This window comes from Canis lupus, chromosome 17 (assembly GCF_011100685.1).
Source record: "Canis lupus familiaris isolate Mischka breed German Shepherd chromosome 17, alternate assembly UU_Cfam_GSD_1.0, whole genome shotgun sequence".
In the NCBI taxonomy this organism is placed as follows: domain Eukaryota; kingdom Metazoa; phylum Chordata; class Mammalia; order Carnivora; family Canidae; genus Canis; species Canis lupus.
The window spans coordinates 29,479,183-29,506,410 of NC_049238.1; the positions used below are offsets into that span (position 1 = coordinate 29,479,183).

General features: G+C 34.6%; 1 protein-coding gene across 3 annotated transcripts in view; it reads right to left on the minus strand.

Annotated features, from left to right (window-relative positions):
* The window catches only part of STRN (striatin), a 95,967-nt gene that overhangs the window by 51,741 nt on the left and 16,998 nt on the right, over window positions 1-27,228 (minus strand). For all 3 annotated transcript variants that reach the window (XM_038561267.1, XM_038561265.1, XM_038561266.1), the window contains exons 2-3: window positions 12,403-12,506; window positions 4,477-4,550 (exon numbers count right to left, since the gene is read on the minus strand). In XM_038561267.1, the coding sequence (XP_038417195.1) occupies window positions 4,477-4,550; window positions 12,403-12,431 (103 nt within the window). In that variant the 5' untranslated portion in view covers window positions 12,432-12,506. The remainder of the gene's footprint in view (window positions 1-4,476; window positions 4,551-12,402; window positions 12,507-27,228) is intronic.

A 27,228-nucleotide genomic window follows, 5' to 3' on the forward strand; every position in this document is an offset into this window, starting at 1 on the left:
CATGTGGGTGCTCCAATTCAGCCTCCCCACAACCACCACCCTCTCTAGCTGTCATACCTCAGATCTTGTCATGATGAAGAACAGACAGAGGCAAATTCCCTCCCTGAGCACATCCTTCAGGCTCATACTCCCACCTCACTAGATCTGTCATTTAGCTGAGACCTTAGACCAGAGGCCAGCAAATTACAACCTGCAGGTCAAATGTGGCCTGCTGTACGCACTCATTTATGTGTTGTAGCTACCTTCATGTTAGGACATCAGAGCTGAGTAGCTGCAACAGAGAACGTAGGTAAAAAAGCCCAAATATGACTATCCACCCCTTTAAAGGAGAAGTTTGCTGACCAGCTCCAGACCACAGCCTAGCCCCTCACTTTTGCTCATTAGCCTCCTTTTGTCTTCACTTCCCTCCCTCTTTAGTTTTAGTTCGGTCTATCACTTCAATTATTCTTTAGTCGATGTCTCAAATCTCTCATCCCTTTGGTCTCTCCATGAATTCAATGAATTCCATTATGAACTATTTTCATTCTATTTAATTTTTACCCAAACTGTCAAGTATTCAAACCAATGCTTCTATATAAACTCATGATCACACAGCTCACCTGGACTCTTAGCTTTTCTCAATCCTACTATTTGTTACAGTTTGCCCTCTTGCTCATTATTATTTAAACCTTCTCTACTTTTCTTAAACCTGTCATACGTTCTTAGCAGGTAATCCAGTCTTCCACATAAAGTTATCATATTAAATACCCATCATCAAAGTGAAACCCAAACCTACAAACCGATCACCTAATTTTTACATTCTTTCTTGGGAACAAAAAAGACATGCTCCTCTCACCACTCTCCAGCTAATTCAGAATCCAATCCCTGTGCTTCTTTAGATACCTTCCTATTTTGAATATCTCTTCTCTCTCCTTTTTATATGCTCCCCCTCTATGAAACACATCACACACACACACACACACATACAATTTCCTTGATCCCATGTGCCTTTTCAGCTATCTCTCTCCTTCACCTTCACAGTCTAAGCTTCCTGAAAGATAACTACACTTAGTCTTCATTTTCCACTTATCTCTTTGTTTCTACCCTTAACTTTCTCCTAAGACTGCCCACAATAATGACCCATGTGTCACTAAATCCTGAAGCTACTCTTCAGAATCTCTGGCCATTAATCATGGTGCTTTATAGTCCTAATCCCTCTCTTCTCCTGGTTTCTATCCCACCATTAAGATAATTCTTATCATTTCCTTTTCAGCTTTCCATTCTTCTACCAGTTTTTTAAGTGTTGCCATTCCTCAAGGCTCTAGTTCAGGTCCTCTTCTCACTCTGGATAAAGTCTGGAGTTGGGGTGGAGGGGCACCTCTTCCTCCTGTCCAATGACCCGAGTGCCTTTGGTACAACATGTTGATGTCTCTCAAATCTCCATATCAAATCCATACCCCTGGTTTGAGCTCCAGACCCAGAGAGTCTACCAGCCATCTTCACTTGATTGTATAACAAATAAATCTAAAAGTAAACCCATCATCATCCAAATCTACTTCCAATTGAGTTTTTAGAACTATAAGTGTGGGGGTCATCTTTGAGTGTCCCTTTTTTTCATCTCCTACATTGAAACCAGAACTCATTCCTGCAGATTTTACTAAGGATTTCCTGAACACCCACCCCTTCATGTCCAGTCAGTAGTCAGTATCCTATCAAGGCAGCCTTCCTCATTTAGTCAGGAGACTGCAACAGTCCTCTCACCGGTCCCCCACCACTGATCCAGCTACTCTCTGATCACCTGTTACTGCACTGCTGCCAGTAGGATCTAAGCAAATCTGATCACAAGAGTCCTCATTAACATCCTTCAAATATCTTCTCAAAATTAAGATAAAATGTAAACTCCTTAACATATTTTACAAGACCCTTGTAAGATACTTTACCATCTGCCCCCCAGCTAACTCTCCAACTGCATCTAGAAACACTCCTTCCCTCCCTTTCTCTACTAGCCAATTATTTCTCAAATGTGCCATATTCTTCCCTCTGCCTTTCTTCCACCTCCCACCTCTCATTCAGCAAATATTTAGTAAGTTCACATTCCCTGGCCAATTCTTACTTGTCCTTCAGATGTTAACTTTAAACACCATTTGACTACTTATGACTAGATCTGGTTCCCCTACTATTGCGTTCCATAACACCCATTATCTTCCCCATTATACATGTCATTTTACTGTAATCACTTTTTTCCTATCTTCCCTATAAAAATCCAATAGGGCATTGTTATCTTATTCACTTAATTTGATCCTGGGTTTGACAAGCATTACGTATTTAGTATTTGTAAATAAATAGTTTGAGGGACACCTGGGTGGCTCTGTTAGTTAAGCATCTGCCTTCGCAGGTTGTGATCCCAGCATCGGGCTCCCTGCTCAGTGGGGGGTCTGCTTCTCCCTCTCCTGCTGTGCACATGCTCTCTCACTCTTTCTCAAGTAAACAAACAAAATCTTTTAAAAAAGGTATTTGTAAATAAACAGTTTGAAAGATCAGTAGATGGAAACATACTAGGTATTAACTATATGTTATATATTAAGAAAATAAATCTGAAAGTTAGGAGTTATTTCCACTATTTTTCTCAGTTTCAGATAAGGAGCAGAGTAATCTCCAAAAGATTAAGAAATATCGCACGGGTAGGGGAATCCCTAGGTGGCTCAGCGGTTTAGCGCCAGCCTTCGGCCCAGGGCGTGATCCTGGAGTCCCAGGATCGAGTCCCACTTCAGGCTCCCTGCATGGAGCCTGCTTCTACCTCTGCCTGTGTCTCTGCCTCTCTCTCTGTGTGTGTCTCTCATAAATAAATAAATAAAATCTTAAAAAAAAAAAAAGAAAAGAAATATCACGGGTATCTAAAGTGTCGAGCAGAGTTAAACTTACATGTATAAGAGTCTAACTTTTTCTAGAACCATACTGTTTACTTATAAACATTTTCTATATGTTACAACTAGACCTTTATACTCCTAAAATGATATCTAAAAATTAGGAAACAAACTTTTTAATATAAAAGTACTGATTAAATCACTTCTGTGAATCAGAGAAGATACTTTCAGGACAGCCTTTAACAAATAGTCTGAAATTTAAAAATTTAAGTGCATCTCAAGTCAAAAGAAGAGACACCACAGTAAGACAGAACAATTTAAAAAACAAAGGAAAAAAAAACATGCTATTGATCAACTGGTACTGCTCTAAATCTCAAGGATTCAATATTCAGCTGTGGGATTGTGTTAATAACATTACCAAACTAAATTGGTAAAATTGGCAACACATTCAGAATTTATTTTGTAAGGTTTTTTTCCATACATTGTCAACACCAGAGCAGTGTAGTAAAATGGGACTAACATGACTATGGGCCAGCTGGCTGGCTCATTCAAAAGAACACATGACTCTTGATCTTGGGGTTATGAGCTCGAGCCCCACGCTGGTATAGAGATTACACAAATAAATAAGTAAACTTTAAAAAAAAAAAATACATATATATATATAAATGTTGGGAGTCAAAAGACCTGGACTCAGATCTATATTCCCATTACTTAATAGTTATATGACCTTGTGGAAGTTTCTCCACTTTTCTGAGTTCAAATTTCACATAGGTAAAATGAGTACAATACCATCCTTATGTATAACTATTTTAAGAATTAAGGTTAACACACATAAAGCCCCTAGTACAAGGCATGTATTTCAGGAAATGATATAAACAACGATTGATATCTCCAGATATTTGATCTAGAAATTTAATCTGAAATTATGTCAAAATACACTCATTTGAAACATGAATCACTTTTAAACAACTTTTCTTACTATCAGTTATACCTACTAATATGTCAATTGTATTTATATTCCTTCATATCTGATTGTTTACAAAGTGCTATTTTTGTAGAGATGAAGAAGTAGAAGAAGAAAAAAGAAGAAATAACACAAAAAGATAATAAATGTTTTAGCTGTTAAAAGATGGTCTGCCAGCAGAATCTTCTAGGGTAAGAAAGTCCAAAAACAATTTTGCACCTGCCAACTGAGGGATTACATTGAAGGAATTAGGAATTCCCTGTACTTGAGAAGAGATCTCTGAACTCTATCATTCCTTCTCTTTCTCTCAGGATTTCAAGGGCACGATGTACTTGTACGGCACATCTCAAAGTTCCCATTAATACTGGAGAAACCCAGCAAGACACAGTTATGTTAGTGTGTTACTGTGTTACCCCATGAATTCTGATCCTTCTAGTAAGTATAGAACATAAGGAGAAAATGGGGAGCTAAAAGAAAGGGGAAGAGGGAAAAGGAAGAAAGGTGATGGAAAATCATCTAAATGACACTAAATGATTAGTGTCAAAGTGGGTCAGAAAAAATAATAGCAAGTAATTAGAAATTAATTTGCAATATTATAAATATTGTTGCTACAAATACTGGATATCAACTTCTTTTTAATCACTTAAACTTCCTTTAAAATTAGCTTACCAGAATCATAGCTTGGAGGCTTCATATCTCCCTGATTCAATTCTGTCCCATATTTCAACTTGTGGTATTTGGCTCTAACAAAGAAATAAGAAAACACAAACCATCTTAAAATATATTTAAATGAACTTTAGGATATATAATAGGAGTAGTCATCAATACACAGTAGTCCTGGCTACCTTTCAAAATAGCCTTCCACAGAGTCAAAGTCATAAAGTGCTTGTCATTATTATTTTATTGTTGTTATACCATCATGTGTCATTATAACAAATAAAAGAATACTGGGAACCATAAATCTTTCTATAATTATATATAACATTCTAGTTTCTATAGTATTCAAATTTTATTGATGATTGCCAAAGTACAATTCTACTATCAAAAGTAATAGATAAGTTTGGATTATGAAACTAACTTGTAGAAGACTAACCTTTCTCAAAATGATGTATTTAAAAAGAAAAGTCATCTAATGGTATGTATATACAACGAAATATTATGCAACTATAACAAAAGGAGGAGATCTTGCTATTTATGAAAACATGGATGGACCCAGAGGGTAACATGCTAATAAGTGAAATAAGTCAGACTGAGAAAGACAAATACCAAACGGTTTCACTCACATGTGGAATCTAAAAAACAAAACAAATAAATAAAAAAACAGAATCAGATCTACAAATACAGAGAACAAACTGAGAATTACCAGAGGAAAGGAGGGAGGGGCAGGGCAAAGCAGGTTAAAGAGACTGGGAGATACAGGTTTGAGTTACAGAATGAATAAGTCACAGGATGAAAGGTACAGCATAGGGAATATAGTCAATCTTATTGTAATAGCATTGCATGGCGACACACAGTAACTACACTTGTGGTAAACACAGCATAACATAGAAATAGAGTCATTGTGCTGCACATCTGAAACTAATATAACATTATGTGTAAACTATACCCAAACTAAAGGTTTTAGGTCATCCATAATACTTTATGCCTTGTCAGGCAATTAAGATTTACCAAGTATGCGTCATAGCAAACAATTCAAAGGAGGGAGGGGGAACCAGCCCAAATCACCAATATTGAATAAGTTATTGAAGAAGGAATGAATAATTTTTTTTTAATAGTCAAGATATCCTTTGCCCTTTCAGGAAGAACTGTGAACAGAAATTCTTATCTATTTTCCTTTTAAAGGTAGTTGAATCTATTTTCCTTTTAAAGGTACTTCTGGCTAACCTGATTTCACCATTTCAAGATTTAACCATTTGAGACCAGAGAAATAATCCAGATAAGGTTAAAATTTTAAAGGTCAACCAAAAATGGCCATAACTTAGTAATGTACTTGTATATTTGACTTGTTTGCTTGCCCAAAATATTGAGGCCATTTACAATAAATATTATATGTAATAAGGTTAACAACAACAACAGTAATAGTAATTTGAAAAACCAAAGTAAAAAAGTACTAAGGAATACAGCCAAATTTCAAAGTTAATTTTTTTAAAAGATTGAGCACTTAACATAAAGAAGTTTTTATATTTCAAAAAGGTATAAAGGAAATGAAAATTATTTGCTTAAATGAGCAAAGTACTTGAATTCATACTATTCTGCAGTTACAACAGAAAAATCAAAGTCTATATGGAGGAGAATTTTAAGAAAACCTATGAAAATTATTGACAGCTGATGTTTAAGGTAGGTAGCAGATATAGGAGTATAGTCTTTATACATTTTGCGTATGCACAAAATGTTTTGCAATAAAATATACCCACTGGGATCCCTGGGTGGCTCAGCAGTTTGGCGCCTGCCTTTGGCCCAGGGTGTGATCCTGGAGTCCCGGGATCGAGTCCAACATCAGGTTCCCTGCGTGGAGCCTGCTTCTCCCTCTGCCTGTGTCTCTGCCTCTCTCTCTCTCTGTGTCCCTCATGAATGAATAAATAAAATCTTTAAAAAAAATATATATATATATACCCATTAAAAATAAACTATAAAAATAAAAGAATATTTGTTTTATATATGTGTGTCATAGATATATTTCATATATATAGATTTTTGGAAGATTACATGATACATAAGACATTAGTTAATAAGATTTCCTTTGGGAAGGGAAATCAATGAACTGATACATAAGGGAGACCACAATGTGTTATTTGGTTAATTAACAACATGCATATATTTCTTATTTATTTTAACTTTTAGTAAATATTTTTGTTCCAAATTAAGTAGAACATCTTTTTCTCTATCCCCAATGCTTCTGTTAATCTTAATATTAAGATTTCATTACCAGACTAAACATTTCCTAGTTATTTCAATGTATTTGTAATACTGTTGATTATTACAGAGTAAGATTTATAGCCACTTTATTTTGCTTAGTTACTAAAAACTAAACAAGGTTCTTAATGTAACTGTCAATCTTTAGATTTTTCACCTAAATACCTCCTATGTAACATACCTCCTAAAAGTCAAATAGCAATTCAAAGTAACTGGTCTGAGGAGGAGGGAATAAAAGTAGCAATAAAATATTATGGAGTTCATTTAAATATACATATATATAGAAAAACATTTCTATACAAAAAATACTGCACTATAGTGCATTCTAGTGGTCTTAGGAAAAACTGCAACAGAGTTTATATTAAAAAGAAACTAGAAAATAATCTTTACAATGTATGTAATAGAAATAACATTATGAACTAATATTTCATAAATTTAAACAAAGACAAAGGAAAGAACTATTGTGTTTACCACAGGTTATATTCTCTTGAAGCAGGGTCTCCCTACTGAACTGTTAAATTCACTGAAAAATAATTTATTCCCAGAACCCTTCTCAACTTAGTAACATTCCTTTTGAAGCCAATACACTAAATACCTTTCTCACTCATATTGTTTCCCATGGTTTTAACACTTTATCTCACTGTGTTATCTACCAATCTTCTTGTTCCCTTATCTTTTTGTCTAAATGTGACTATATAAAATAAATAGCAGATCTCATGCCAAACAACTCTATAATACACAGCTAGGCCCCCCTTACTGGCCTTTACTGGATAAAACAGCATAAAAATTGTATAATAATAAAAAAGTCCTATTATAGCTTTGTTTCAAAGTCTATTATTATATAAAATGTGCTAGGAATATAACATAGCACTCCAATTACACTGTAAATATTGATGCTAAAAATAATTTGATGAAATCAATGAACTGTTTCTCAATTCTTATGACATTTCAGTCACTGTATTGGCTACTAGGAATAACCTGCAGTTTATAGTCAATGAAGAGTGGAGGCAAGGAAATGCCTAAGAGAAATTAAAATAAATAAGACAGCACACTGTGATAAGAGTTATGAGTTCTATCAGATGTTGTGGGAAGAGCACCTGGGTGGCTCAGTGGTTGAGCATCTGCCTTTGGCTCAGGTCATGATCCTGGGGTCCTGAGATGAAGTAGATCAAGTCCTGTATCAGGCTTCCTGCAGGGAGCCTGCTTCTCCTTTCTGTTTATGTCTCCTCCTCTTTTTCTGTGTCTCTCATGAATAAATAAAATCTTGTTAAAAATGTAATAGGAATTCGGATAAGGGATTATCTAATCTATCAAAGGTGGTATCAAGGAGAACTAATCAAAATAAGGTAACATGAGATTTTAGCAAAACCTCAAAAAATCAGGTTTTCCAATCAGAAGAACAGATTGATAAAGAATATTTCTGTCAGAAGAAAAAGTGGGGAAAAAAATTTATCACAGGTCAAAAAAATGTGTGTGTACATACAGGACTAGATAGGGGCCTGGCTATAAGAGTTCTAGGAAGAACTTTGAAATAAGTGAGATATTTTTAAGCAGAGATATATCTGTATTTTAAAAAATGAATCCTATGAATTTAGAAGACAAATTCAAATATGGAAATATTAGAGGCAAGGAGGATATATGGGTTTTTACAGTAGTGTACATGAAAGACAGAAATCAGGAAAAATGGAATGTTTCAGACAGTATTTTATATAGTATTTAAGGTTCTTCAGTATAGAAGTTCCAGAGTACATCTTAGACTGCACACTGTATTCCTGAAAAATTAGATGTAAATTTGCTCCTTTTGCATATTCTATCATACTTTATGGAATGTCTTGATAAATTCACAGCTAGACGAGTAATCTTGCTGTAATGTTAAAGGTTCAGTTTCACTTGAATTTGGATCTTATTTAACTAGGACTACTAAGAAAATCACTAACATGGCAATTTACACCATGATCCTTAAACTTAGGTGTGTTGGGTTAAATGACAAGATGTCTAGAATCTGCTGTGCTAAAACAAATCCAGATGAAGCAAGGCTGACAGGAGCATTATCGCTGAGGCTTGGAGGCGTACACGGAAGATATATGCCTCTCTACACTGATGGTTCAAACTGTCCTCAATTAAAAAAAAATTGTTTTTCTTTAAAAATCTTGGCTTAAAGCATTAGAGAAATAATCTCAGAATCAAAAGAAATGAAATGTTCTAGAACTCTAAAATTTTTTAAAATTCCTAGCATTAAAGCATTAGAAAAATAATTTCAGAGTTAAAGAACTGAAATGTTTCAGAGCTCCAATCTACAAAGAAATTATTTTTTTATTCCTTAATTTACTATATTTAAATAGTGCTATATACATCAGGAAAAATCTCAAACCAATACATAAATTTCAGAAGATATAAAATCAGTGACTTTTTCCCAGAATTCCATTAGTTAAAAAAAAAAATCTTCCCTTGACCCAGTTATCTCTTCTGTTCTTCAAAGTCAAACTACTTGAAAAAATAAGCGACTCTATCAGTCTCCACTTTATCTGTCCTTCTCACCCCTCAATCCCCTGTGATCTGGTTTATGTTCCTGCTACCTCACTGAAGCTATTCTGGCAAGGATACCAGCAAGCTCCTACCTGACAAATCTAGATGACTATTTTCAGTTTACAACTTACTTGGAGTCTGTTTGGCATCTGCAGTTGTCAAACTCCCACCCTCTTTAGCGCTTCCAATATACTGCTCTGTCCTTCCTCTTCCAACCATTTCTTTGCTGGCTCTTCCTCCTTCTGCCGTTTCCTCAAACATTTCCATTTTCTGTGGCTCTGGCTGATTCTCCTCTTCCCATAATTGTTGTGCTTGTTTCAACTACTCCTATAACTTTATCCACAATATTCATGCTTCTCAAGTATACATCTCTAGTCCTGAGTCCTATTCCCATATCTGCTTTTCAACCCTTAATTCTTAATCTTTAATTCATTTGATAACTTACAAAACTTCTATTCAAGCCAGCAACCTGGGAATCATTCTTGAATTATCATTCCTCCTCATCTTCCATACCCAGCCATCTCTAATTTTTATGGATTCTATTTAAAATGTTTCATAGCTGATGCATTCTCATCCTAGACTCTTAGACTCTTCCAGCTTCTATTAACAGATCTTTCCAGTCCACCCCCATACTGAGGTCAGAGTGATCTTTCTAAAATCTATTTCACACTATTCCATGCTCCTTTCAATTGCACGACAACTAAATACAGTTCGTATTCCTAGACTAGATCCTAGACCAAGAAAAAAAGTACCACAAAAATAATTACTGGGACATTTGAGGGAAAAAAAATGCTATAAAGATAATCACTGGAACTATACAGGCTATGGCTATATTAGACAATAGAACTATTTCAACAGTAAACTTCCTTAATTTGATAAAGAGTTACATAAAGGAATCTTCTTGCTATTAGAAGATATATACTGAGGTATTCAGGGGCAAAGGGGTATAATGTCTACATTTAAGCAGCAAATGATTCAGGAAAAAAGCAATGTGCCTACAGAGTGAACATACCAGTAAATACAGAAAAATGTTGTCAACTCGTAAATCTGGGTAAAAGGCATGTAGTTCTTGCAACTTCTTATTAGCTTAAGAAATTTTAGAATAAGGGGGATCCCTGGGTGACTCAGCGGTTTAGCCCCTGCCATTGGCTCAGGGCGTGATGCTGGAGTCCCAGGATCAAGTACTGCATTAGGCACCCTGCATAGAGCCTGCTTCTCCCTCTGCCTGTGTCTCTGCCTCTCTCTCTCTTTCATGAATAAATAAATAAAATCTTAAAAAAAAAAGAAATTTTAGAATAAAAGGTTTTGGAAAACTTTCAACATTCCCTATTATATGGAAGATAAAAGTTTGAACTCTTTAGTTAAGTTCCCCATGATCTGGATCTTGCCTCGGTCTACTATTTTCACTTACTAAATCACAACTAACATCCTATCATCCAAAAAACAGTGACTGCAAATTTCTGGACACACCAAACTGTTCTGTTCCCTGTCAAACATATCCTATTTCCTGAACTTTGCCTACCTGGCAAACACCTTATTTTTTATGATGCTGTTCAAGTCTCACTTCCTCTCCAATTATATCTTCCCTTCTACTTCCACCTTCCAGATCCAAATAACCACTCTATTCTTTGTGACTCCACTGTACCCTGTACAGACATCTCCCATAGCACCTATCATACTGCATTGCACTGTACTTTTGTGGTTTCCAAGTCTGCTTCTTGCTCCTCTGAGCCCTTATGGACCAAGGATAGTGAGCTATGTTTTTATACTCAGCTCCAGCACAGTGCTTAAGTTGGATAGATACATCAGTGAATATGTTTAGTGAGAAGGGACATATTTATATACATACACACATGCGCATGAGCGCGCGCGTGCACACACACACACACACACATACACACGGCTAACATCCCTGGTTACTTTAGTATCTGCATATTTTAATTCTTCTGTATCACAAGATAGAATAATACACTGGTAAAGAGTACAGAATTCAGACCTGATGGATCTGAATCACAGCTCTATACAACTTTGCAACTCTACTCAAGTTACTTTGTTTTTAAGCCTCAGGGCAAGGTACATAGCAGTTAAGTTGCCATTATTGCTATTACTCTTTCTATTCAATGACACCTATAATTTGATTGCTTAAAATCTCAAATATTCCCAAATTGCATGCTTTTAAAAGTAGGCAAAAGTTTCCCCCATTTCTCCAATATAGCGGTCAACCAACCTCTCAAGGAATAAAAACAATTATCTATTTTTTACCAAGAGGTCAGCTAGTTTTCAATTTCTTGTGCCATTCAAACATCCTGCATAAAGGTGAAACAAGTTCTAATAAAATTTAATCGGCTTCTTAATATTCATAAGTATTATCTGTTAACTGCTATTTTATGGAAATTTTGCAAACAGTCCACAAATCAACCTCAAAGAAATGAGAAAAGCACATGATCAAAACAAGCAAAATAGAAAATTTCAATATTGCCTATCAAGTACTCAATTATCTGAAATGAAAACAAACTATTACCCAAAAACAAAAAATCCAAAGACCACCTGTTAAAAATTAACTTATAATTCATATGGAAATTTCCAAAACTCTCATCTATGACCTACTGTCCTTTACTTGTGACCTGCGCTTAGTAACCTATTTTAGACTCTAGCAATATAGAAAGATAAGACTCACTTAAGAAATATGAATAGCTAATAGCAAAGGAACAAAATACCAAAAAAGTCTAGAAAAAGATAAAAAGATTCTCAATACAGTCTGCATTTTTCCCCCAAAGAAAACACATCAAATTGAATAATATTAGATGACAAGGGAGTAAGCATTACAGAAATTTCCTTTACAACTCAAAAACAATTTCAATTCCTTAAAGAAATGGACAATGACAGCTCAGAAAGCCAATAAGTTTCTTCAGAAAGGACAAGGCAGAGGTAAAATGTTGCTAAATTTTTTTAAAAATCATATAAATCAGTTTATTGGCTATGATTATTAGACATTCACAGTAACATTAACATATTACAATCATTTGTAAATGTGTATTAGAGATACTATTTCCTGAACTCAAAAGTACTAAGTATTAAAATTTGTGTTAGTTTTAGGAATAAGAGAAATTACCCCAATATTTAAAGAGAACATCACCGTCCATTTCACTGAATTACCTTTCCTGTTTAAGAGCATACTCCAGCATTTTGATCCTCCTCACAAGATCCTTCTTCAAATTTTCTTGACCCTTCCTTTCCCCCTGAAGGAAAGCAATCTGGGCCTGAGTGGGAAAAAGAAAAGCAAAACTAAGATTAGACCAAATAAAAAAACTTTTTAACTCAGTTGAAGAAAGAAACTTTGGGAGACAGGACACTTAGATACAAATGTGTTTCCTTTTACATGTGTGTCACAAAGTATGTACAGATATAGAAAGGCACTAATTGCAAGGGGAAAAAATTAATTTTTTTAATATGCATTTACTTCAGACCAGGGATTTTACAACAGATAGACTGTATCCTCTAAGAGTCTGTTATCTAAAACAATCAATATAAATTTAGACACATGCAAAGTATACAGTATAGTCTGATCAAGTGTTTATGGCATTGAGGGGGCTTCTTAAAGAGTGAAGATGGGGAAAGGGAGAAAGTAAAATAGTGAGTTCTTGTAATACCATTGCAAAGTAACAGTTCTCAGAGCTTCACCACATATGTAAATCTAATGGATTTAAGACAGTCTTCAAAGAGTCTATTCTGGACTTGCCCTACCAACAATACACAGCTGCCTTTTCTCAATCCCCACCTTTAAGAGACTTAATATGCAGGGAAAAAGTGAAAGTTCAAAAAGGTAAATCAGAGACAAGAGCCCTTCATAGGTTCCTGGCTCCTTCAAAGAATAATTACAGATAAAAAAAAAAAAATCCCTAATTTTAACATGTAAACAAAACCATAAAACTCTTGTCTTCAGAAAAACAGCTAGGAAAGAGCGGCTCTCCAGAATACCTAAAACACATTTATAATTGAAATAGTATTTTCCACTTAAGGAACTGAAACTATGTTGCAAACACTAACTTGTTAAATAACTCACATAACACCACTAAGAATAGGGCAGAAAGGATTTAAGGGCCCTCAAGGATAGCTATCAGTTTCACTATTCTCTTATGCTTTCCTCTTCCATTTCTATTACATTAACCTAGATAACAATGTTATTTATATTTCCATAGTGCTTTCCATTTAAGTAAGCAAGAATTTTTATTTAATGATGACCTTACCACATTCTTAAATTCTGAACTGTCCAACTTAGTTTAGTGAGTTACTAAACTTACTTCTACTCAGTTTGAGTAACACTCCATGCTTTCAGTACCATAATGAACATAAAATCCAATTTATTAAGCATCTTATAATTTTCAAGATGTACATGGTACTGTTATTGTTTGCATTTCATTAAGTTCTTAAAATGCAATTAAAAGGATTATTCTTTTCTTACTGAATTAAAAATAGTCCAAAACAATTGTATTCACAGAGGAAAAGGCATCAAATATCTATACTACCCAAACTTAATGATCATAAAACCTTGTGAAATGATGTACCCTGCAAAATCATTATTTTATGTAAGCAATGTAATAATACATTGTTTTTTTTTTGTTTTTTTTTATTTTTTTATTTATTTATGGTAGTCACAGAGAGAGAGAGAGAGAGAGAGAGAGAGAGAGGCAGAGACATAGGCAGAGGGAGAAGCAGGCTCCATGCACCGGGAGCCCGACGTGGGATTCGATCCCGGATCTCCAGGATCGCGCCCTGGGCCAAAGGCAGGCTCTAAACCGCTGCGCCACCCAGGGATCCCATAATACATTGTTTTTAAAGCTGACAAAAATGAGGGGTACTTGGGTGGCTCAGTCAGTTAAGCATCCAACTCTTGATCTCAGCTCAGGATCATGAGATCAAGCATTGAGTCGGGCTCTGTGCTGTGAATGGAACCGTCTTAAGATTCTCTCTCCCTCTCCCTCTATTCATCTCCACCTACTCCCCCACCTTGCACCATGCACCCGCTAAAAAAAGAAATAAAGGCTTGCAAAAATGAAAGTCTTGTCAAAAGGATTTGATGGCTCAACTTGTTTGACCAATTCTATGCTCTCCCATAGAATTCTATATAGTCTTCAAAATGGCTTTAATAAAAACAATGATCTAATCTGCATAATTATATAATCAAAATAATAATAAAATTAACGACCAATTTCTTCCTCTCTATTATCCTTTGGCTAGTTTTGTATTTCCGCCACCATCATGGTTCCTGTAGGATTCTGAAACTTTAGCCCATTAATACTACAAAGTCTTTACTGTACTCATTCCTGAACCTACCAGATACTCCTTGGGTTCTCAGCACACTTGCTTCCCCATCCTATCAATTCACACATTGTATTAAATATTTAATAAAAATAAAAGACCCACAAGAGAAAGATTACAAAGAAGATGGAGTTACCTAGAAAGACAAACAAAAAAGAGTAATGGAAGTATTGGTGATACTTCTTGGTGATCACAGAACACCTCTGTGGTATTTCCACAAAAGATGCATAACCTGAAATCAATCATAAGGAAATATCAGGCAATTTCAAGTTGAGGGACATTTTACATTAATTTTCTTGTAATGTTCAAAACTGTCAGGTCATAAAAGTCAAGAAAAGACTTTTAGACTAAAGGAGACTAAAAAGAAATGAAAACTGGGGTAGCCCAGGTGGCTCAGCGGTTTAGCGCCACCAGGGTGTGATTCTGGAGTCCCGGAATCGAGTCCCGTGTCGGGCTCCCTGCATGGAGCCTGCTTCTCCCTCTGCCTGTGTCTGTGCCTCTCTCTCTTTCTGTCTGTCTCTCTCATGAATAAATAAAATCTTTAAAAATATATAAATAAGTAAAAAATGACATGAAAACCAAATTCTGAACTGAATTTGGCAATAAAAGGACATTAGGACAAGTGATGAAACATGAATGGGGTCTGAGGGTTAGATGACAGCAATATATCAGTGTTAATTTCCTGACTTTGATGGTTATATGTGGTTACATAAGAAAGTATTTGTTTATAGGAAATAAACACTTAAGTATCTGGTGGAAGGCAACAGTCTATCAGGTTGGCTGGCTCAGGTTGGCTGGCAAATTGCCCTCAAATAGTTCAAGAAGAAAAAATTCTGGGATCCCTGGGTGGCGCAGTGGTTTAGTGCCTGCCTTTGGCCCAGGGCGCGATCCTGGAGACCCGGGATCGAATCCCACATCGGGCTCCCGGTGCATGGAGCCTGCTTCTCCCTCTGCCTGTGTCTCTGCCTCTCTCTCTCTCTCTCTCTGTGGGACTATCATAAATAAATAAAAATTAAAAAGAAAAAAAAAGAAGAAAAAATTCTGTGTATTACCCTTGCCAACTGTTCTATTCATATAAGATCTAAATTTTAAATTTTGAAACAAACACTATGCCATCTTCCTTAATACGATAAAATACAAAAAAAAATTTCAATTCAAAGTCAGCATCATGTATAATGGAAAAACCCAAGAAGTACTGACAATCAGGAACAAAATAAAGATATCCATTTTTCACCACAAATATTTAATTAACCATGTTCTGGAGGTACTAGCCAATATCTTTAGTCAAGAAAGAAAAGTTTATGAACAGAAAAGAGGAAATAAAATTATCATTATTTGCAAACAATTTGAGTGGATACCAGGAATATCCAAGGAAACTGACTACAAAGTCTTACCAAAAAATAGAGGAATTTTAGTAAAGTGTCCACATATAAAAACAATAAATTAAAACCCATGAGCTATAAAAACAGCAGACACAGAAAACAATCCCATTTATAATAACAAAAATAAGCTGATTAGAATAAAATTTCCAAGGGAAAAGAAAGCTACGCAAAGAATACAGCACACGACAATTCTGAAGTACACATGGAAAAAATAAGTAAGCAAAATAAATATTTAAAATCCCTAAAAAAATAAATAAATAAAATAAAAATAAAATAAAATCCTTAAGATACTTTAAAAGATATTATGATTCTACAGTCATTTAAACACTAGTACTGATTCATGAACAGAGAACTATGGTATGGACAATCCAAACACAAACCCAAATATATATAGGAATTTAGTATACTCTAAAGGGAACATTGCAGAGCACTGGGGTAAATGTAGGTTTTTCAATAAATATTGATGGGCAGCTATCTAGAAAACATTTCTCACATCAAAACAAATAACAAAAAATTTTCAAAGAATCCCAAAGCATTTGAAGAAAAGGTAGGGTTTGTTTTAATAACCCCAAGGTTAGGAATGCCTTTCTAAGAATAAGACAAAACCCAAAGCCATAAAAAATTAATACATTTTATCTCAAAAAAATATTTACATTTATATGGCAATTAAAAGTTGCCGAAAAACTATTATGAGAAATAAGACAATTCTTTTTTGACAAATGTCAAAACAAAATAGGAAATGCAGTCATCACAAATCACAAGAGTTTGCTTTTCTTATTCAATTAAAGAGCACTTACAACCAGTAAGATAAAAATCCAGGACTCAATAAAAACACATTCGAAGGACATGTTGATACAAAGGAAATACAAAAAGTGCAAACATATTAAAAAGATGTTTAATGTCACATATAAGAGAAATACCAATAAAAACTATAATCAGATTTCCCCTTTTCCAGTAGACTAAGTTCAATAATGTAATAAAACAATATGTTGAGGAAAAGGGAATTTGAAAGTTGGCAGTATTGATGTAAATTATTTTCACTACAGTGGACAATTTGGCAACATCCATCGACTCTGTAAATGCACATACTCTTTACTCAGCAATTCTTTTTTTTTTTTTTTTAAGATTTCTTTTATTCATGAGACACACACAGAGAGGCAGAGATATAGGCAGAGGGAGAAGCAGGCTCCCTGTGGGGAGCCCGGTGTGGAACTCAGTCCCAGGACCCCAGGATCAAGACCTGAGCCAAAGGCAGACGCTCAACTACTGAGCCACCCAGACGTCCCTTTACTCAGCAATTCTAATTCTAGATCATTATCCTTCAAATATTTTGGCACACATGTGAAATGATGTACTGAAAGAATACACACAAAAATGTATGTATAATTCAAATGTTCATTCAGAGGGGACTGGTTAAATAAATTAGGAATACAACTAGTGGAAAATCAGGTCCTTAACTAATATCTATTAAAAAGGAGGAAGAAACAGTCAATATCTTAAACTTTTTCCCTCTGGAAAACCTCTACTCAGAAAGTTAGAAACAAAAGATCTTAAAACACATGTTCTTACAGACTAATTTCTTCTGTAAAAACCACCTGAGTTTAAAGCATAGTAACTGGTATAAATCTCATTACCCTTTCAAAATAAAAAGTAAATCCCAGATAAAGATTTTGCTAATATGGCAGGATACTGTTGTTTGAATTGGATTATTTAACAGAAAAGGCAGAAGGAAGAGGGGAGACATAAGAAGAGACTGAAAGAAAGAATGGAAGAGAAGGGAGGAGAGGAGAGGGTAGAAAAGAACGAAAGAACAAAAGAAAGAGGGAGGGAGGGAAAAGAGGAGATAAAGAAAATAAAGTGGAATACATCTGTATACAAAGGAATGCTATGTTTTGATACAAAACAATGTATCTAGATATATTGATACAGAATGATTCCCAAGATAGATTAAATGAAAGACATAGAAAAATGTATATAGTCTGCAAACATTTGGTTTAAAAAAAAAAAGATACGTATACTATTATGCTTCCATGTAGAAGTAATAATTCTGGAATGATTCACAAACATATAGTCATTCTGAACGTCTCCAAAGAAAGTAACCAGGTGGCTGGAAGAAAGAGGATAGGAGTTAAAACTACCTTTAAATATACTGTCCCTCCTTATACCCTCTGAATGCTGTACCACAAGCATGTTAGTATGTATAGAAGTCTCTTAATTGAAATATGTAAAGACTATTACAGCCAAACAAATACCTTCCCTAGTTCTGGCTCCACAAGTCACCAGTTTGTAGACTTTGCCTTAGATGTTTTAATACAAATACATTATTTTTACAAAGGAGAGAAAAGAAGCACCAAGAGATTGAGTAGTTTATATCCCTAAAAAGCAAAATAGTCTCACAAGTGAACCAAGATGACAGTCTAAGACCATGAATGAATCACCACTGGGAAAACTCAAGACATACACGCAATTAGTGGGAGTATCAGCAACAAGGACGTGATAGAAAAATGCATGGTCCAAAGGGCCCCTTAAAAGTTCTCCCTGCACATCACTACAACTACAATCTCTGAAGTAAGAGAGACAGATCTGTAAGTTAGAGAGCAAATATATTCCTAACCTCCAATACCGTCCTATAATATGGAATAGTGATAAATTCAGTTATCTATTTTTTTATTTTATAGGTATACTTCTCTATAAACTATTAAGCTACAATTTGCCTACTTTTTAAAACTTTTGCTTCTGCCTGCACTAATGTCACCTCAACATTCTCACAAAGTGAACTCATCTGAACTTTCCAGAGGTCCTGGAACAAAAGATTAAGACATGAGATTGAAATTATAAGAAAAAAATTAGAAAAATGGAGTAAATTCGTAGGTAAGGCATGAAAACAGCTTTCAAATATTATAAATAAAATCATATATATATATATATTTTAATTTTAAGTCATCATACATCCATTTATCTGTTCAAGGAAACCTAATGGTAATGGTACATATATTTGAAAATTTTGGAATTATCCTCAAGGAAAATGAATGTTAGGATTTTCACAATGCCTCGTAAGATTTTTATATTATATGCTTAAAACTAGGCCTTCATTTCCTAACATTAGAAATACAAAAATAAAAAACTGGATATTTTATTATTTAAGTCTACATGATAAACATGAATTTTTGTATTATTTTCAACTCCAATTTGTCAAAAGGATATCTGTTATATAGACCTGTTATATCTGCATACAAGAGGATCTAATAAACAATATTAAAAGTACCATTTAATCTACTGAAACCATTTAAACTATCTTATACTCTAAAATGATAAAGGGCTCAAATTCAAAATTGAAATCACTGAGTATATTCAAAAAAATACATAAAATATTAGTTTGGTTTGGACACTCTTCAGTTGTTTCCTGGTCATTTGCTATGGGAGGGAAAGAATATTCATTTTTACAAAAATGTAAAGTAAGAGAAAACTTGACCAATTTAAGTTTCTCACTTTTATTTGAGCACAAACTCACAAATAATGAGAAATACTTGAAAAGTAAAAGTGAATAATATAGGTTACTTACACTAAGAAATAGCATACAATGAAGTTTCAATAATTTGCTTTGTATCTTCATACGTTTATAAGCCATACCTGTTCACTCTGAAAAGCCTTGGATCACATTATTCTCTTAAATTCAGGCTACCAGTTGGTTTTCACTGACATACAACTGTTGCCCCTAGGTAGCCCTCTCTCCTAAATACAGTGTGACCACTTGGAGACAAACTTTACCAAGGGAATCACCTAGAGGACTGGCTAAAGCACAGACTACTGAAACCGAGCTCCAGTCTCAGTCTGGAGTGGGGCCTGAGAATTTGCATTTCTAGCAAGTACCCAGGTGATGCTAATGCTACTATTCTGGGACAACACTTGGAGAACCACTGACCTACACCATCTGTGACATAGTTAGAAGGCCAAAAATAAAGCAAATAGGCCGTTAAAGAACAAGGAACAGAGCTGTCCCAGAACCCTAGCTCTCTACTCTACAGAAGTACAAAGTCTTATATATGCCCTCAAGCTGACAGACAAGGACACATTAGCTTTTTTGATTCTCTTCCAAATTTCTCGTTTATGACTACATTTTTAGCAATCTTCTGATAAAAAAATAAAATTGACCATTCTTCATTCAGTTTAATCACATCTTTAGGGGGATCCCTGGGTGGCGCAGCAGTTTGGCGCCTGCCTTTGGCCGAGGGCGCGATCCTGGAGACCCGGGATCGAATCCCACATCGGGCTCCCGGTGCATGGAGCCTGCTTCTCCCTCTGCCTATGTCTCTGCCTCTTTCTCTCTCTCTCTATCATAAATAAATAAAAAAGTTTTAAAAATTAAAAAAAAATCACATCTTTAGGGAATACCTACTACCCACCACAGTTCAAATTACTGTAAAGAATATAGGAAAGACAAATAAAACCAAGTTCCTACTCACAATGCACTTTCAATCTAAGAGGGTACAAGACCAGAACAGGTTATGTATAGAAAAAAGCTAAGACCAGACAATGGAGTCTCCTAATAAATGAGGATTTGAGTCATAAATTTATTGAAATATTCATATTTATTCATTTAACAATATTAACTGAACACCTACCTTGCACCAGGCACAATTATTGACACTTAGGCCTATGGTAATGACAAAATAAAACGGAGCTCCATGTCCAGTGGATGAAACATGTATGCTGAATAAAACATATGTAGACCAGTAGAATATGCTGTATAGAACCAGAAACGCAGTTATAGGCAAAAGCAGTGAACATAAACTCAAAATAGGGGTGCCCGATGGTTCAGTGAATTAAGTGTCTGACTCTTTGATTCAGGTCATGATCTCAGGGAGGTGAGACTAAGTGCTCAGGGAGGAGTCGGCTTGAGATTCTCTCTCTCCCTCTGCCCCTCCCCTCCTTCACTCTCCCTAAAAAATAAATGTCATCTCAGAAACTGTATCTTAATCTAGTATTAATTTTAGAGCTATCTTTATTTATCTTTTAACAAATGAATGAGTTTCCTGAAATCTTCCTCATTAAAGTTCTGTACCATTATTTTTATTTATTTATCTAGCATTCCTTTCCAAAAAAGATTAGTTTGTTTTTTTTTTTTTTTTTAGATGACATATTATGTCTGAAATGCCACAAGAGATATAGTGGCTTATTCTATCACAGCAATCCCTCCATCCCTAAATGTATGATTAAAAATATAGATTGTCCTACATAAGAAATTCTCCACTGCCCAAATTCACACTTGAAACACTAAATTACACACATATTATCAACTGATGGCAAAATATAAATAACCATACATCAGCAGGTTTCTTGAGTCCTCACACAGGTTCCCTCTTGCCCCCAACCAATCAAGTCCCACAGCATATCCTCCTTTCTCCCAAATCTTTGTAAATGTTTCTAATGTTTGCACAAGAAGTGAAAAGTCCAGTTTTAAAATATACATATATACATGCAATATACATATATACATGCAAAAGTATTAGATCAACATATTGTACACTATACACTTGCACAATGTTGTATGTCAAATACATCTCAATAAAGCTGGAAAAATATGTACATATTCATATACACATATAGAATGGAGAGAATACGGTATCAATCAAGGGAAGAATCTGCGGATGAGCAATATAATAAAATTGACATTCACAGATTTAAAATTCACAGTTATCACTGTTTGAGAGCCACTGAGAAGACATTCCGTTAAGACAATGAGAGGCTAGAGATCAAATCCAGATTAAATGTGTGAGCCTAGCCTAAATAAGCACTCATATCTCAAAGTTCATAAGCAGTAACTCTAAAATAATTTTTTTTGAACTGAATTTCTTTATAAAAAATGCCCCCCCAACCCCAAAGAAAGCCAAATGGCTAGCAGTGGTATTGGAAATGAAGAAAATATACGGACTAAGAAAGTGATAGCTCTTAGAAAAAGAAGGAAATGTCAATTTTGGTAACAGCTTATAACTATGAACGTGAACAAGTCCACCAAATGTTCTACACACACACACACACACACACACACACACACACACACAAATTACTGACTCAGCAAATGCTCCAACCTGAGCAAAATCTATTCATCAAAAGAAATAAAACTTTCATTAACATTGAGAAGAATATTAACTTAATAGGAATGTATATACAACAGGACTCTCAAAGGAAATATAATTCAGTGGAAGCAAAGATCCCACACAAAGACCTCTCAATTTTAAAATTTGAGAATTCACAAAGGTCTCAAAGTAACCCTTGCAAATCTCAAGTTTTCTACAGTGTATGATTTTCTTTATAGTTAGAATACTGAATACTGCAGAGGAGTTCTAAACATGTTTTAGATCAATCAAATTACCTTTGATAGATATACAATCTCTACAGAAATATTCAATATATCTATAGAGATATACAATCTCTAAAGAAACAGTCTTCAAGGGGCAACACTCTTCATATTTAAAGCATTTATTCAATGTGTCCGAATCATGATCCTATAAATCTAAAGTGTTATGTAACTAAAGCCCAAATTCTTCCCAATGGAATCTAAGGCTATCTATAATCTGTTCCCAACTCACCTGTCTAGCTTTGCCTTCCACATTCCCTTCTCACACATCCTGTGCTCCAATCAAAGCAGACAATCTTTTAGTCTTCAAATATGGCCTAAAATCTGCCAAGCCCATGTCTCTTGGCTTATGCTCTTCTCTTTGTCCCCACTAGCTCCCTATGGCCCTTCTGAAATTTTAAATTCTATCAATGCCAAGTCTTAGCTTATTTAGCTTAAAGTAATCCCTCCCTTCTCTGAGGTACTCTGAAGAGTACTTATTATTTTCTATTAAAGAAAAACACCTCTATGTGGTAAATACTGTTTTACTACTTTATGGCACTTAAACTAATGTTCAGTCAGGAGGCAAGAAAATAAGCACTTTGGAATACCAAGGATTCTGCTAAACACAGTTTAAGTATGCAACTAATCTAATTTTCTGTTATTACTTTTTTTATATTACTGTTTTTATACCATCATTTTCATTGAGTTTATTACAGAAGTAAAAATAATAACTGAGTAAAAAAAAAATCAATTCAAGTAAATTTACCCTTACTTATTTAACCATTGTAGATTTTGTGGACTGGCTACTCAAAATACACATTCCAAACCCCCCCCCTTTTTTTTTTAAGATTTTTATTTATTTATTCAGAGAGAGAGACAGAGGCAGAGACACAGGCAGAGGGAGAAAGAAGCAGGCTCCATGCAGGGAGCCTGATGTGGGACTCTATCTGGGGTCTCCAGGATCACACCCTGGGCTGCAGGCAACACTAAACCGCTGCGCCACCGGAGCTGCCCTCCAAACCCCTTTCTATCTTGTAACTTCCCACTATAGAATCTGGAAAGTAAAATTCATGCTTTTTGGTTTCTGTTGGCCAGACATGGCTATGTAACCAATGAGAGATATATATGGATACCTGCTGGGGATGGGGAGAAGCTACTTATGGGAAAGTTTACCATTCACTAAAAAAGTAGACACACTCCAAAATACATTCAGACATCTTTCTGCTGCTTTTCACTGGGGTCTTGATGTCTGTAACTATAGCAATCCTGTAATCATAATTAACAAGAAAGAAGACAAGAAGCCAACATGCTGGGGGTGAAGGATGACAGACGGAGAAGAATAACAGAAAAGGCCTAGTTACTTCATGTCATCACTGAATAACTACACCAGCTTATGTCAGAGAAAAAGACTACCCACCACCAGACCTGTGGGAAAAATAGAACCTTTGTCACATCAGTGCTATAATAAGGTTTACTTGCAGCCAAAAGCTTTCCTTATATTCATTTCACTATAGTTGGGCATTCAGACTAATTTTTTACTAGTACAAAATAAACTGCTAATGATGTTCTTCATTCATCTAGACTTTTAAAGTTTAATTCCAGTGTAGTTAACATACAGTGTTATATTAGTTTCAGGTGTACAATATAGTTATTCAACAGTTCTATACGTTACTCAGCACTCCTCATGATAAGTGCACTACTTAATCTCCATTACCCATTTCACCCATCCTCACACCCCTCCCCTCTGGTAACCATCAGTGTGTTCTCTATAGTTAGAAGTCTTTCTTGGTTTGTCTTTTTTTTTTCCTTTGCTCATTTTGTTTTGCTTCTTAAATTCCACTTATGAGTGAAATCATATGGTATTTGTCTTTCTCTAACTTATTTCATTTAGCACTATACTCTCTAGATCCATCTATGTTGTTGCAGATTTCATTCTTTTTTATGGCTGAATAATATCCACTGTGTGTGTGTACACACACACACAACTTCTTTATCCATTCATCTAACAATGCACACTTGGATTGCTTCCATAATTTGGCTATAGTAAGAAATGCTGCAATAAATATAAGGGTGCATGTATCACTCTGAATTAGTGTTTTTGTATTTTGGGGGATAAATACCTAAGAGTGTGATCACTGGATCATAGGATAGTTGGGGTTTTTTTGTTTTTTGTTTTGTTTTGTTTTTTTACTTTTTGAGAAACCTCCATACTATTTTCCACAGGGGCTCCACCAGTTTGCATTCTCACCAGCAGTGCACAAAGGTTCCTTTTTCTCCACGTCCTCGCCAACACTGGTTGTTTCTTGTGTTTTTGATTTTAGACATTCTGACAAGTGTGAGGTGGTATTTCACTGTGGTTTTCATTTACATTTCCCTGATGATGAGTGAAATTGAGCACCTTTTCATGTGTCTGTTGGCCAGCTGATGTCATCTTTGGAGAAATATCTATGTATGCTGTCTGCCCATTTGTTAATTGGATTGTTTTTTGAGTGTTGAGTTGTATCAGTTCTTTATGTATTTTGGACACTAATTTCTTATTGGATATGTTCTTTGCAAATATCTTCTCCCATTCAGTATGTTGCCTTTCATCCATATAGGCCTTTAAGGATATTATTTATTTCTCTGGGAAAGACTGCAACAAACTGAATTATGATACGAGGTCAAAGTCTGTTTCCTGACAGACACTGACCATTTGATAATACCAACAACAATGTATGAGAGTAAAGTTTAACACATCTTGCCTAGTATTGAGTGTTATTAATTTTTTAAAATAAATAGAAAAAAGTATTTTCATTACTTTAAGGAATAAGTCTTTTAAGATACTGACTTCGTGTCATGTTGACTATTGTCCTATAACAGAACCATGAAATACTCATGAAGAGTAGTTCAATAAGCTGTATTTTTATTGCTTTTTAAAATTTTTTTCATTAAAAAAATACTGTAAAATGGAAAAAAATTCAAATTTTATATAAACATACAAAGAAAAAACCAACAAATCCATTCCTTTACCCCTATCCCACTACCTAGAGATAACCAATGTGAAGAGTTTCCTGAATTCTCTTCTGGACTTTCCTGTATGCAGAGACAGATAAGCAAAACTGACATCTGGTTTGGTTATATAATTACTGAAAGAACAGGAACTACAACTCTACATATATGAAAATAAATGAAATTAATGAAACTTATCTTTTGTTGAGTTCTTCTTAGGTTATATTTTTCTAAATAAGTTTTTTATTGACTCATTTCATTGTCACACAAAGACACAAAATAATAAATTATATGCAAACCAATCATATCTAAAACATAAATGTGTATACTAACAGATCTGAAGAAAACACAAATGCTACAGAGTTAAATTTAAAGACCTTGTAGTGAAGGAGGATAAGACTGAAATGTAAGTTTACATGTTGCTGATTTTACTATTAAGGTGGGCACTCCCTGCAGGCAGTTGGCAAGATAGCACCTGAGCTTCCAGACTACAAATATATCTGGAAGTAATCTGGTAATCTCGATTATCATGCACAAATCCATAACCTGTCCCAAATCAATTAAGTTAGCTACAAGTATATGTGTGTCTATAGATATATATGTAGATATCTCTATGTGTCTGTGTGTCTGTGTGTATATATATATTCTTTTTATTCATTTATAAGAGATCCAGAAAATATGCTTTTTAAAAATTAAACCCATTACATAAAACAATGCCTATTATTTTAAGTAATATTCCTAATATAAATACAAATCCCAATAACTTCATCTTAACCTACTTTACAAGTATTGGATTTATTTAGCTTTCATAAATAAAACCAGCATTCTTTTTCTTGCTAAAACTGTAATACTAACCTAAAAAATTACCAAAAATAAATTATAGAAAAAGAGGAAAAACTAATCCCACTTGTAAATATAAGTAGATATTCCATGCTCTCATAAAGCATATGAATATGAAATTTAGAGAACAAGAAACCCAAAAGGCTGACAAGCTGAAAGAGATGCTTGTTCTAATGCTTGTAATAATCAGAAAAATGCAAGTTAATATGAATAGGAGATATAACTTTATATTTAATGAGACTAGCAAGTAGTAGAATTCTAGACATGATCAGGCACTGCTAGCATAAATGCAGACAAGGGCATTCATTCTCAAAAGCAATTGGCAACTTAGATAAATTAGGTTTATGTATACCCAACAAACCATTACTATGTTAAGGAAATTCTCAAACAGTTCAAAGTAATGGAGTTAATATATAGAAAATATCTCATATGAATCTTTTTAAAAAGAAAAAATGACACAATTTGATTTTTGTAAAGAAAGAACACATGTACAGAAAAAATATTTTACAAAGAGAAAAATGGAAGGAGAATTGAAAAGAATGAACATTAAAATAGATAAGTAGATTAAACAAGAGAGCAATGAACAATTATTGCCAAGGTAAATGCAAGTTCAATAAAAAACCCAAGTGTGTATGTTTATGTGTGTATACATAAAATTCTGGAGGGATTCACACTAAATTGTTAGTAGAATTTATCTCTAAATAGTAGGTTTGTGAAAAGGATTGGTGAGAGGAAGGCGTTCTTTCTACCCTTTATCTCTCTCAATATCTTGTGTTTTATATATATACACCTATTCTTTTTTTTATGTATTATGTATTATCTTATTTTATGTATAAGATTTTATGTATTAGAGAGAGAGAGAGAAAGCATGTGTGCATGAGCGAGGTGGAGAGGCAGAGGAAGAGGGACCAAGCAGACTCCCTGCTGAGCAGGAAGCTCAGCATTCTGGGATCATGACCTGAGCCTAAGGCAGACACTTAACAGACTGAGCCACTCAGGCTCCACCACCTACTGTTATCTTTAAGAAATGATTCCTTCTTCTTCTTTATTTTAAGATTATTAAATAATCTTAATTTATTTAATTATAAATTAATTATACAATTAATATATATT